Source organism: Rhinolophus sinicus, linkage group LG01, assembly GCF_036562045.2.
Source record: "Rhinolophus sinicus isolate RSC01 linkage group LG01, ASM3656204v1, whole genome shotgun sequence".
NCBI classification, from domain to species: domain Eukaryota; kingdom Metazoa; phylum Chordata; class Mammalia; order Chiroptera; family Rhinolophidae; genus Rhinolophus; species Rhinolophus sinicus.
In genome coordinates, this window is record NC_133751.1 from 131,838,368 (window position 1) to 131,853,156 (window position 14,789).

Genomic DNA, 14,789 nt, shown 5'->3' on the forward strand with positions numbered 1-14,789 from the left:
GAGTTGAAAATGAAAATATTTTATTATGAATTCAAGAAATTGGAGATATATGTTTTAAATTCATAAATATAAGTATGTTTAGAAGTACATATTTATAAAGCTCATTAATATAAATATTTTCACATCCTAAGATTTTTCATTTTGTTATTATCATACACTTAGGTTTTAATAACCCTGAAGAATTAACTGGTATACATTTATTGGAATAATTTCTGAATCAGATTTCTGTAGCTCTAGAGATGAATCACTAAAGCAGTAGACTTAATAGTAGTTTTGATGCAACTGAAACTACTCAGTGATTTTAAAAGGCTAATCAATAGCCATGAGAAAACATCAAATATGAACATGACGGTAAACTTTGGAACACATGCAAATAAATATACTTAATCTGTACTAGAAGGTCCTCAGAGAGGGTAACTGAGATTTTTTTAAATCTTCAAAAGGTCTGTAGGATCTGTCTGAAGAATATACCCCTAGAAATATAGTTTGTTTCTGTAAAACATGTTTATTTTTTAAATCATCTGAAGCTGCTTATCAAAAGAGAAACCTAGATTCAATGACATAATAGGTATATCAAAGGAAAAACTGTCATCATATAAATTGAAAAACCTTTATGAAAAGAAAAATCTACCTTTATCTATAGTTCCCATTATTACAAAAATGCAGTTAATCCATATGCTTTGATGCTAACACTTTTTTTCTTGAATTTAAGCCAAAGATTCCCCTTAATTTATTATTTTATTTGAACATCTGATCGAAATAGGCCATTTTATTTCCTAAATGATACAATGTAATTTGCCAAAATGATACAATGGCTCTCATAATAGAAATAATCCACACATTGATGTAAGAAACATATATTTTCAAAACAATATAATCTAAATATATTTTCCATGTATTACTAAAAAAATAAATCTATTAAGTTTTAAATGATGTTACAACTAAGACTTGAAAGTTGATTTTGTAAGTCTCATTTCTTTTTCAAATGACTCAAAACTAACTCAATGTACTACACAATGTGGAATTAAAACAAAAATGCAAATATATTGAAAAAAATGAATTTTTAAAATTAAGGCTTTCTAGATATAGTAACTTCCTAATATTTTCCATCACTTATTAAATTTAACTTTAAAATTTTTATTCCTTGCTGTGCATTATAAATATCTAGGAAGTTATTAAAAATACTGATCCTGGACCCCACTCCCAGAAATTCTAATTTAATTGGTTTGAATTGGTCGTAGGCATAAATATTTTTGTTTAAACTACAGATGATTTTAGAATACAATATTTAAGAAATTCCTTTTAAATGCTGCATATTTTTATAATCTTTCAAACTTGAATTTTTAATAAGTTCAACCAGGTCTTTTAAATCTTGCTGGAGAGTGTGTCATGATGGTGAGTTCTCTGGAGACAGATAAATAGAAATATTAAGATATAGATGGCAAAGCGGACATATTCTGGATAGTAAAGTGTAGATGATTAACTTCAAGGCCTCTAGACACATGTAATAAATGACACTGAACTCTTCTAGATAATCTTTTTGTATTATTGTCTTCAGACAATAGAAAATAACTCCTCCTTGTGGAATTGTGAAAGTTATAGAAACTGGCTACTGAAAACACACTGACAAACAATTATAATGTTTTGGATATTCCAAAATGCAGATCTTTTCAGAGTCCACTGGAAGAGGCATAATTATCCCTCAGGAGAATACTTAGGTTTGCTAAGTTAAAGAATAAACATGCTGAGGAAGCTGAAGAACAATCCCTGCACTATATAAGTGAACATAAAAATGTAAGATGCCATCCTTCAGTCACTTGTCTATGTGTGTCTGGACTCATCTAATAGAAGGATGGGTAGCCATCACCTGACTTCACACTCACTTCACCATTGTGATGTTGTAAGAATAAGAATAATTAACTCATATAATAGTATCTGGCTCATTTAGAAAGCACTCAGCTAATGTTAGGTATTTATTATTAGTATACGTTTTTGGATTTCCCTTTCAAACTAAAACCTGTAATAAAATTTTCAACCATTTATCTACTAATCCCTACAACTATTGAATTTGACATAATGTAATAATGAGAAATACTCATATTGTGTACTTCATTCATAATTATAATATTCTCTCAATGATACAGGCACACCAAAATTAGAAACTATGTTTCTGTGACAGCCAATAAAAGACATGCTTCAGTGTCAGAAAAAAATATTTGCAATCTACATATCCAACAAAAGACTAGTATTAACAAAAAAATTCTCAAAGCTCAGCAGTTAAAAAAAGTAAATTAGAACATAGAGGGGAAAAAATGAACAGGTGTGTCACAGAAGAAGATATACAGATGGAAAATATGCACATGAAAAATGTTCAACATCACAGAAAAATAGAAATTAAAATGGCAGTGGACATCCCTACAAACTTAAAAGATTGGTTAAAATAAAAATAGTGACAATACTAAATGTTAGCAAGGATGCAGGGGAAAAAAACTGGATCCCTGACACATTGCTGGGGGGAACGCAACACAGCACAGCCACTCTAGAACGCAGGTTGGCAGTTTCTTATAAAACTAAGCATACTGTTACCATAGGACGCAGCAATTGCATTCTTGGTAATGTATCTCAGAGAAATGAAAACTTACATCCACACTAAAACCTGTACATATCGTTCATAGCAGAGTTATTTGTAGTGCTCAAGAACTGGAATGGTCCCATCCCTTCAACAGAAGAACGGTTAATTGTGGTACATATATTTCATGGCTTACTACTCAGCAAAAAAGAGAAAAAAAAAAAAATCTTTGGATACATGCAACAATTTCAATAACTCTTGAAGGATAAATGCTGAGAGAAAAAAGCCAATCCAAAATGTTATGTAATGTATGAATCCATTTATGTAACATTTTAAAATGATAAAATTATACAAGTGGAAGACAGATGGCATGGAGAGGAAAAGGGGAGGGGTGATAAGAGGTGAGGTATATGTGATTATAAAGGGCAATATGAGTATCATTTTACATTGGGATTATTCAGTATCTTGACTGTGGTAGTGTACACAGCAATTCACACATGATAAAATCATAGATCTACATACACAAACATACAAAGGAGTACAAGTAAAACATGAAAGCTGAATAAGATTGGTGGATTGCATTAAGTTCAGTATCTGGGTTGTAATATTGTACTACAGTTTTACATAACATTCCAATTGGGGAAAATTGGATCAAATATACATAGGAACTTTTTGTATTAACTCTTATAACTGCATATGCATCTAAAATAATCTTAATAAAAATGTCAATTGAAAAGAAAAACATACCATTCAACAACTAGTTGAGTATGTAGAAGATCAGAATACACCACTCCAAAATATGCCAATTTGGTTTAAGGATTATTTTGAACCAAAGGCAATTGAGAAATAGCAGATGCGAAATAAAAGCACTTTGTCTTCCCCCACTATTTGCCTAAAAGCAGGCTAGACTCTTAAACATGAGGAGTCTAAGCTCTGATCAGCCCAGAAATGACAGTGAGAGAAACTTACATAACAAACCTTACTAAATCTATCCTTATCTTCATTAGTTTCCCTCATATAATAACCTTTTCAGAGTTTGTATCCCTTGGAAGCCTAACACACTTTTCCTTTGTATTGTAACTTCTGTACAAATTTTATTGTTCTTTGTTAAGATGCTACTGAGTTTCCCCGAAAGTAAGACCTAGCCAGATCATCAGCTCTTTGGATGCTCAGACCAATGCGTCTTTTGGAGCAGAAATTAATATAAGACCCGGTCTTATATAAGACCGGATTTCGTATGATGTAAGACCGGATCTTATATCATATAAGAGCTGGTCTAATATTATATTATATAAGACCCAGTCTGATATGATATGATATGATATGATATGATATGATATGATATGATATGATATGATATGATATGATATGATGATATGATATCATAGCATATTATATCCAGTCTTATAAGACTGGGTCTTATATTAATTTTTGCTCCAAAAGATGCATTAGAACTGATTGTCCAGCTAGGTCTTATTTTCGGGTAAACACAGTAGTTCCTTGTTGCTTATAATATTAAGATACAATTTCAGCATCTCCTCCATTATCTATCACATAAATCATTGTAGCTGGGTCAATTTACCCTACATTTCAAGTTCTTGATGATTGGCAAAAATCATGTGCCTTGTGAAAATAACACATGCAAAAATACAGGAAAGGCCAGGACAAGTGACACGCTGTTTTTTGAGAAGTGTTTTGCTCTAAAAGGTCATTTTAAAAGCTTTAGTATCTATAATCTTATAATTTTTCAAAACTACATTCAATAGCTTGATAGGTAAAATAAAACAAAATATTTTAAAAGCACTGAATTGTGTCGTTTTAATATATATATTTTTTTAATTATAATTCCTGTCGATATGTTCAACAGTTACTTATGTAAGATTTTTTTTTTTTTTCCTAGCCACACAGAAACATTCAGAGTCTTCAAGACATACCCCATTGTTTTGTGCCTACTATGCCTGTTTACCTTCTTGCTAAGAATACGGAAAGCCCCTTCCTCTATCAGTTCCATAAAAACTGAAGTGCATTTATTCTTCAAGAGATAATTGAAATTTCAAAACATCACCAATTTGGTTATAACTCTTCTCTCTATTTTTCTTCCCCACAAAGAATGAGTTGCTTTCTCTATTTTGGTAGTGTCTGGTTATATTAACTGTATGGTATCTAGAAGATAGTACTTACAAGCAACATTCAGTGTTTTATTTTTTAACTCTACTAAAAATCTCATCAAATGGTTTGTATCTTTCCATGCCTTCTTCCTTTATTAGACAATGACCATCATTATAATCGGTCCCAGTTTTTATTTTCAGGATCTGCTACCCATAGTATACAGTTCAAAACTTTTTTTTTTAATAAACTTTGTTTTTTACACTTAACATTTGAAAGAATGAGTACATGAATGATCAGATGAAACAGTGTAATAAATTTAAATTATTTGTGGGCAAATGCATGTGTAATTTTAATATTAGTTTGTCAATTGTTCTGGTCTTTTTTGTAACCTACTCTTATTTATTTTGGAGTGTGCAGCCTTATATATTGATTGTGCTTCATACATAAAAGTTACTATGATGAGTAATAGGTATGCATAAATAAAATAACTGCATTATCAAGCAAGAAAACAGACTCAGGAATTTGTTTTACTCTTATCTTTTTTTTCAGTGATGTCCCTTGAATTCTTTTGATGTGGTAAAAGTACTTATGAATGTTATCCATGAATATATTTCAAAATCCACATTATAAAGAATATGGTTTGAAATGATTACATAATAAAAATAATGCTTTGTAGGTTTCAAGTAGGTGTACGGGAAGGTTGAGTAAAAACGATTTTGGGTTGAGATTACACTGAAAATAAAGGGAAAACATCAAAGAAATAAAATATGTAACACAGAAGATTCTTAAGATTAAACCACAATGGGTAATGCTTATTGACAGGTCAAGTTGCTTTCTGAGGCTTAAGAGATAAGATTCCTAATATGTAAACATTTTAAACATGGAAATGGCTTTAAGTAGTAAATTAAAATCCTCTGTTATGTAAACTGCTTTAAGCAATTAATGTATCCAAGACTGAGCAATAAATCTTAATTGAGGATATTTAGTTCAACAATGGATAACTGAAAGGTTGATTTGTATTTAAAAGAAACAAAGTTATTCAGCACAAATTACCTGAAGGCTACAATTACTTAGTTTTCAGTGACACACACTCATAAAACTCCAAGTTGCAAGTTTTGATAAGATTATAACACACTTCTATTTCAAGTATATCTCACTTATGGATTTAACAGCAAACAAGCAAAGGAAATCCAGTGAATTAGAATATAAAAGTAATTTCACAAACAGGAAAGCCTCGAGTATCAGTGACATTGCAGTTTAAAACTAGCATTTGAAGATTCAGAAATAATTAATTGCGAGGCACAACTGGCACAGAGGTAAAATTGGGTCTTGTGCACCTCTGGCTACTTAGAAAAGCTGACTGCTGTGTCGTATGTAATTGGGCCCACATTTCTCAGGAGTACTCAAGGTCTGGATTTTTATTTCCCGCTTTCTATGCTTGAAAGAGTACCAGTTTTATTCCCTGATCTCTGCTTGAGGTCAGGTAATTACTATATGAAATTAGCCTCTCTGGGCATGACATAATGGTTAGGATTTAATATGGTTTTGGAAGCAGATAAACTTGGATTTGAATCCCAAATCAACCATTCATCACAAGCAACTAACTTCTATAAACAAGCCTCAGTTTCTGAATCTATAAAATAAGAATAAGAAAGCCTTCCAGAAATGATTACTGTGAGATGATTAATGCAAAACATTTTGCAAGTGCTTGACATATTCCAACTGCTTAAAATGTAGTCACTATAATTATGTTACTTTTGTTGCAAAATGATCATGGTCTTACTGTATCATATATCCCAGGCTAAGTGCATGCAAACACAAATGCGTGGGGGCTTCATGGTGAGAATATATATAGGGTCCATAAAGGGTGACAGATAATGATTATTTTCAGTTGACACCTCCCCGCCTCCCCAGAGAGAATACTGTGTTTTCTCCTAACATACTGGGAAAAAAATAATTTATAATCTGACAACATGCATGAGGGAAAAAATCAACTGAACATCAGCTCCTCCTTTCCTAATCACGTAAGTTTCTTCACGGACATGGTTTTAGGGAAAGCAGTGGGCAGGAGCTTAAGCCACAGATTACCCAGACAGACTCATCATGAAAAAACAATCACAATAATTTCCTGCAGTGCTAAATATCAGTGAAATTAATGCGTAAATAACACAGTAATAAACATTCCTAGGTATGTAAGTGTTTCCTTGGTATGCTGACCATGTATACCAACACAAACATGTTTGTATTTATTTTGCTCACACTTGCATACGTCCAGTCACAGTACTGGAAAGTTCCATTTTAGAAATCATCTCCAGGGAATAGTTCTAAAATAATTTTATAAAGTGGGATTATAATGACTTGCATTCTTGAGAGTATTTCAAAGATTCTTCTATGTTCAATGTTTCCTTATGAATCTTAACCTTGATGCTACACTAAGTAGCAGTTTAAATTTACATATAAAACCAAGAAACAATAGTTTGTCTATTTATCTGCATCACAGCTCTAAACTCTCCATAAAGAGAGGAAAATATAACATCAAAAAAAAAAATCATTAAAAAAAACACAATAAAACAAAACACTTTGGTATTCTGTGTAAATTAGTAAACAATATAATTACTGAATATATTTTAAGAAAATGTTTCAAGCACACACTGTGCAATTATTATAACTTCAAAAATAGTTACTATGCAACAGTTATAAATCAGCACCTATAATACTTTTGAAACCGGTGTCATCTTAACTGTTGCCAATCCCTCACAAATACATAATTTAAACACTGAATATAGACAGAACATTTTTTCCTATAGATTCATTCATTGTAATATCTTTATAGTTAATTTATAAATATAAATCTCTCTAGCCTATTAGGATAAATTAAAAATTACCATATCCAAGTCAAAATGGATAAGAGGGTTACTCTAAAAATAATTTGGTTTCATCCTTGTAGCCTGTGCCAAAAGGACTTGTCAATAAGTAAATAACCTGACTGATACTATTTTTGTCTGTTCTTTTTATAAGAAATCTCTGAGGTGCTAATGAGAGCCAAATGGCCACAGGGTTAGATGGGGGAGGGAGGAGAAACAGCAAGAGGAACACATGGAAAAGCTAAGTTAGAAAACAAATATTTCCAACTTTTCCCCCATAGGTAGACTTTCATTTATTTATAAGCAAGCCACTGAATATATATTTTGTACTCCATACTTTAAGAAAATGATGCTATAAATATGGATTTGAAAGTACTTTAATTTGTTTCCTACTCATCAGATACATTGGATGAAATTCAACACAAATCTATAGCCAGATAACCAAATAGGCACTTTTTTAACAAAGTAATCTTACTCAACTAAGATATATAAATTAATCTTAGTTTTACTTAATCCTGTAAGAGCCTCTTGCTATTGGAGAGAAAACTGTACTCACTTCATTCAACAAATATTTATTGAAGATACATTTGTGTGCCAACATTTGTGTGGAGATATATATATATCCATCTATCCCTGTATCCATCTATCTTCCTATCCACACACACTACAGGTTCTGTTTCTTTCATGTAACTGTGATGGAGACACAACTGTGTCCTATTAGAGATCACTTTTTAGAGTCAGCTGATAAAGAATACATTAATGTACACATTTTCTTACAAAATAATAGTTTTGATGCATTTTAAATGGGAAGAAAAGGATCGATGACATTTTATAGATAAGACTAAAACCCAAGATACATCTCATTGTCTATGTTAATGTGGCTTTGCTATTCCACTGACTTCAAGGTCATAACTTTACTATTCTAAGAAACTCTTGTCCAGTAAGATAAGTGTTGCAGATAATATTATAGTTCATTTCAGGAACTTCCTGAATAACCCATCAGCTCTTCAGCAAAAAAGCATCAAATGCCAATTTTTACCTCCAGACTCTTTGAACCATCTTCTTTCAAAATCTTCTTTCTGGATCCAACAATTAAAAATCATTATATAATGATCCTTAATCCTGACCAAGACTCCAACTGAAATATCTGCCTTAAACCAGGCTCTGCAAAATCTCAACTACTATTTCAAATTTTATTTTGCCCCTTGAAACCTAGGGTCCTTAGGACTTTGATTAAATTTAGTTTAAATCCTGGCTCTAGAATACATATCCCTCTCTATTGATATGGGGGATGCCAAAAAAATGTACACACATTTTAAGAGATGTTATCTATGCTCAAGCAGTAGTTTGCCATAATCAGAAAGTGTATGGATGTGGATGGTAAGTGTTGAGCACCGCTTGTAATTGCAGAAGTCAAATGTGACTTGTATTCATCTTCTGTTATCGATATACATTGAGTATTACAATTAATATAGCTGTTTTCTTTCTTCAAATGTATATACATTTTTTTGGCATCCTCTGTATATACTTCTCTGAGACCAAACCTTCCTCCCTGATAAACAGCAACACCAGAGGCAGCAGAAGACAGTAGCCCTGAGCTGACTAATGGTCACGTGGTCTGGACCTCTAGCAGGCTAAAGATAACATCTTGACCTAAGTTATGTTGCAGCTCCTGAGCCCTAAGGTGGAATGACCCCCTGGCTACTTTCCCATGAGACTGGACAGAGGGACTTGGAAAAGACCTCAGACATGTCTTCAAGATCTGAAAAAATGATCCATTACCCTCACCTCAGACTAATCAGCTCAAAACAAGACCTCAAAACCCTAATCCATGACGTCTTGTGATTTTGCCCTATACAATCTGTAACCTCCATGCCATAGGGGAGTCAGTTCTTTAAGCACTAGCTTACCTGTGTCTCTGGGCTTGATACCATTGCCTTAAAGAAACCTTTACTACTTTCTTTGCTCCAAACTCCTGTCCGAGTCGCCTTTGACCTCATTTTGCACAGGCAAAATGAACCCCTTGAGTTCGGTAACACCATCAGAGACATTACTAAGATGCTGATGAGTTAATAATGATCTCCCTTATTGTACTAAGCAAAAAACTCAATTTTGTCTAGAAAACAGGTTGTTTTGGGGATATTTTAAGGAGACAGCGTTTAACACAGAGGAGAGACAAAAATAATACTCGTGTATTCATTACATAAAATTGAACAGTATTATCATTTTATTGAATTTCATTTGAATCATTTTGTGAAATATAAAGTAAATTATCTTAATAGAGTTAAATCTCCTTTGGTAAAGATAAAAGTTTCCTTTTGAATGTCATTATTGCTCCTTCTCAAAGACAACTGCTATAAAATAAACTGGTGTGCACATTTCCAGCTTATTTTTTTCCAGTTTTATAAATACATGCATCTATGAGCAATATACATTAATGGCTGGTGTGCATTTAATTTTGAAAATTATAAATGGTACCATACCATGTTATTCTTCTAATTATTTTTATCGCTTAATGCTTTTGAGACATATTTATGCCCTTATATATACATATATACATGAACATATCTGTATGTATATATACTATTTCAGCACATAAACCCACTGCATTTATTTACTCATTCCTCTTTTGATTAAGATTCACTCTCTTTCCAATTTTTTGTATGCCTTTAATTCTAAAAATAACCCCAAAAGTTCGTATTAACATCTTATAATCAAACTCTGCCTTAGATAAAAGTTTAAAGTCACAGAATTAATAAGTATCAATGCAGAGATTCAAATCTAGATTTGTTTGGCTCCCAAAATAACTTATTTTCCCAACCATGTTGTCCGCCAAACACAGCAAAATGAACGCTTTATGTGAATGTGAAAATTGGTATAAGTTGTCCCTACTTTCCAGGTTCCCGAGGTTCATTCTTCCTCTTGTACTTTACACTTTGAACAATTTAATTACCTTAATTTGCAGTGGCCATTAAGGATGGTGAATGTTATCAAAGAGCGATGTTAGTGATCTACTGACATAGAAACATTGCTCATTGTAAAGAGGTAGGGAAGAATAGAGGCAGGGAAAGACTTCATCTACTCACTTTCTTCCTTTATGTATCTGAAATAAAGATATCTGTGGCAAAGTGTGGTAGGCTACAACAAACTGGGCATTTGACACAGAGCATCCAGATTTTGGAGACACAAACAGATAAAATGATTTGTTGTCTGTACATATGGATGCATATATATTATACATCTCTCATTCAGCATCCCAGAAACCATCAATCTTATAACCTGTTAACATGATTAGTTAGTTATAAGTAGAACGTTACCAGAAGGAACTTGTATGTAACACAGATTTGGAAACTACATGAAGAACTATAGCAGCAAGGGGAGTGCCCAGTTGTCTTTTCGTCCTAAGGACTATGCTGGGAAGATCTGAAAATAGGTACTTCAAACTCTTTTGCCTCTCAACATTAGCAGCAAGATAATACAGTGTTATAGAGTTAAATCCTCACATTTGCATAAAAATGTGCTTATCTCAGAAGCACACCAGGTTACATGGACTCCTCTACTACATTTCTATGGCTTCTATTCTGTTTATTCTTCACTGAACTCATTTATACTTTTAATACTGCAGACAATTAAATCATTCAAATTCCAGTTTACTGGACCAGCATACCTTCTACTACGACTCCTTACAGGTTCTATTATTAAAGGCCAGATGTTCCCCTCATAAGTTTTCCTCATTCAATTCTCATGAAAACTTAATTTTGTCTTGATTTTACAAATGAGAAAAACAAGTATCATGAGCTAACAGTACCTTGCACAAGGTCACTAAGTTACACTAATTTAATGGAATCTAAAATGATTTAGTCCCTATACTTTTTAAGAAAAGGGACAGTGTGAAATTTTTATCAATAGGCCTACTACAAAAATATTATACTCAAAGAACTGTTTACTGAATAAATTTATGACTCAGAAGCCATACTCATCAACACTAATTTAAGGTATAGTTTGTAAAGGATTCTGAGTTATTTTTGGTAAAATAGAGTATCTTGCACAAATTAAAATTAAAAGTTGTCATTTTTAATTCATTTAAATGTTACTTTCAAATGTAATAATAACTGACATGGAGTAGACACGTAATATTTGTTATTAAATATTGAATCATCATCCATACACACTCAAAACTATCGTTTGGTACATAACTCCTAAGGGGCCAATTACGATGCATAAATAGTAACACTAATTCCTTACTGATAAATTTTCCTTATATATGTTGTTAGTTTTTTTTCTTTAATTTACTTTGAGTACGGGGATGAATATTTAGTATGAAAGAAAATAAGCTTTTCCCCATTATAAAAACAAGCATGTAACATTCCAGTGTAACCTATAGCCAGCACATTAGAATGTAAGGACGTTATTTGCTCATACTATTTCTATCATACTCATTTCCCCATATTAAATATTCTGAACAACTCCAGATAAGCGCTGACTGAATCAGTTCAGTCCAAATTAAGTTCTTTGTATGGATGCTAATCTTTAGAGCTCCTTGTTTCTTTTGTTCTGTCATCTTCCACACTTCTGTGGAAGCATTTCGATTTGCTTTAATTTCTAACAGTACTTTGAATTTCAATTGTGTATCAAATCTTAGAACAAACAGGCCAAACAAAAGAGCTGTTAAGAGTATCATATCAGAGGTTATACATGAAAATAATTATGTATTGCAAATATTGGCGATACTACACCTTTATTAAATCATCACTATTAAAAATGAGCTAGTCAAGTATACTTCCACATTTCTAAAATTAAGAATAAAATTGCTGAAAAGTTTCATTGCATATTGATTTTACTCATAGATTTAAAACTATACTACATTCAATTCAAAGCAAAATTCTGAGTTTAATTTGTATATTCCATCATTTACACATTTAACATAATATCAAAATTCAGGTTAATTATTGGATTTTTTGAAAAGTAGTTTGAAATGGAAAATGAGCAAATGACAATTCTTGCTTTCAAATAAACATAAGGAATTGTGAAGATAGAGTATTACAGTTTGAAAAGATTATAATGTACACATATCTATGTATAATTATGTAACATATGTTCTAGAATAATTTTTGTACTTAAGATTTTCAAAGAAGTTTTATGGGAATGAGCCAAAGCTCTGTCAGCACTGTGGCATTTTACCAAATAATTTACAATCATTGGCAAAGGTAGAAAAGCAAACTTAAATAAATACACTTCAGAATGAATGAAAAATAGCTGAAAACTAAATAATAAATATTTAAAATCAAATCATTGTAACTATTAACAATGACACAATCATGACAGTGGGAGTCTTACTACATTATACTGCCACTGGCAACATATCAGATATTCATCAATGAAAACAAGATATTTATTAATTACATTAAGTTTTAAGCAATTTGAGTACTTAAGATACTGTAAAAATTCTATCAAAAGACTTATCTTCTTTACCAGAACAAAAGAATGTTTTCTCCTTACCCAACATAGAACCAATAGACTCAATAAAATTGATAAATTCCTAATTTAATTTCTATTACTAATCTATAATATTTTCTTTCCGCCTCCAGATCAAAGATACATTGTACAAGTGCAGATTTGTCATATTAAAAACTGCAGTGATTAAGTATTGGGGAGAAAAAAAAACCAAAACAAACAAACAAACAAAAACAAAACAAAACAAAAAAAACCCACAAAACTTACCAACTGGTTCCTTTTGATTCTGAAAGAGAATCTTGCTGTTACTGCCATCCATGTTTGCCATGTTAATTGTGTTTCCATCTGTCCAGTAGAGTTTCCTTAATTCAAAAAAGATGTTGATTTAAAAATATTAGATACAGACTTACTTGTTGACTAGAAACATACACTAAAGAACAAAATTAGTATCAAAGTAAATCGTTGGCTCAGGATTAATCATTTTCAGGAAGGCCCTCAATTTTTGAAACACCTGTCGACAGTATCCTAACATATTTGCCTGGGAAGAAAGCACCACTCTTACTTTTTACTGTACTTGAAGGACAATTATCTCACTTCCTTCTTCCTCTTACATTCACAACTGAATATTTAAGTATGACTACAGTACATTATTTCCATTTAAAGTAATTCATCAGTATTGATTCCGCTTGGCTTGGATAAATCAGATACTTTAGAAGGGAACAAAGTCATTTCAACCTTCCGCATTGCAAGTGCTGAGGAGAAAGGATTTCTTTTAGCCCTACACAAGCTCTCTATGTGGGTACATGATGACTAGTCAGAAAATGGGAGAATTAGGAGTGACCATAATATCAACATCCGGTAAATATATTATTACTAATTTGTGTCTGAAATGAAATCAATGACTTTTCCCTGCATTTTTTTAAATTCTCAACCATCACATCTCTCTCTAAAAAATATGAGGTAATGAGATCTTACAATAATATATAAAAATCTGATTTTATACAGATAACAGAAATCTCTAACCAGGGATCTCTTTTACAATTTGCATATTCATAATTGTTGTGTTTTTTTGTTTTTTGGGTTTTTTTTTTTTTGACTGTATGGATGATATGTATGTGTCCCCTAAGTTAAACAAAGTTTTTTTTATATAAAATCAGAGCAAAGGTGTGTGAATTTTTTGAAAAACTAAATAAAAATAATCATACTTTACCCCCTGACTGGGTGAGCTGCAAGACACTGTGGCTTATCGATTCCATGGATAATTGAGGTCTTCAAAGAGCCATCTAGTCGTGCCACATTAACTTGTGTTTCATCAAATTCTGAGCTAATCCAGTATAAATTGCGTGAGACCCAATCCACTGCTAGCCCTCTGATACTCTGTATATCTGTAAAACAGGAAAGAGAAAATTAAAAGTAAATGAAGTTTCTCATTCTTTTGGCTTTCCAAGTGAGTTATTTTCTGTCTCAGGGAAAATTTAATTTACACTTTAATTTGTTAGCTAAAATTGTACAACATTGTAATCTCATTCCTTTATCAGCCCTTCTTAAGGCATGAATAATCATTAATGTCTTAGTGCTGAGCCATTTGAAAACCTGACACAACAATTAGCATTGAAATTACACTACCAGTCAATGATTCACCAGGAAGCACTTAGGAGCAGATACAGGCAGGAGAGTCCTATGGACCAAAGTGACCAAAATTTAAATTAGAGTAATAGCTTCTCCAATTGGTAGCACATCTTTCTAGTTAGGAGAAAGTACTTGTGGGTTGTACTATTTTAGGTTGTAAGTGC

The 14,789-nt window shown here is 32.0% G+C and overlaps 1 protein-coding gene across 5 annotated transcripts in view; it reads right to left on the reverse strand.

Annotated features, from left to right (window-relative positions):
- LRP1B (LDL receptor related protein 1B) overlaps window positions 1–14,789 on the reverse strand; it is a 1,798,389-nt gene that overhangs the window by 579,986 nt on the left and 1,203,614 nt on the right. For all 5 annotated transcript variants that reach the window (XR_012497488.1, XM_074335786.1, XM_074335783.1 and 2 more), the window contains 2 exons: window positions 14,207–14,381; window positions 13,264–13,358 (listed from right to left, as the gene is read on the reverse strand). Coding sequence is in view for 4 of the 5 variants with exons in the window: in XM_074335786.1 (XP_074191887.1) it covers window positions 13,264–13,358; window positions 14,207–14,381 (270 nt within the window). In the remaining variant the exon portion in view is untranslated. The remainder of the gene's footprint in view (window positions 1–13,263; window positions 13,359–14,206; window positions 14,382–14,789) is intronic.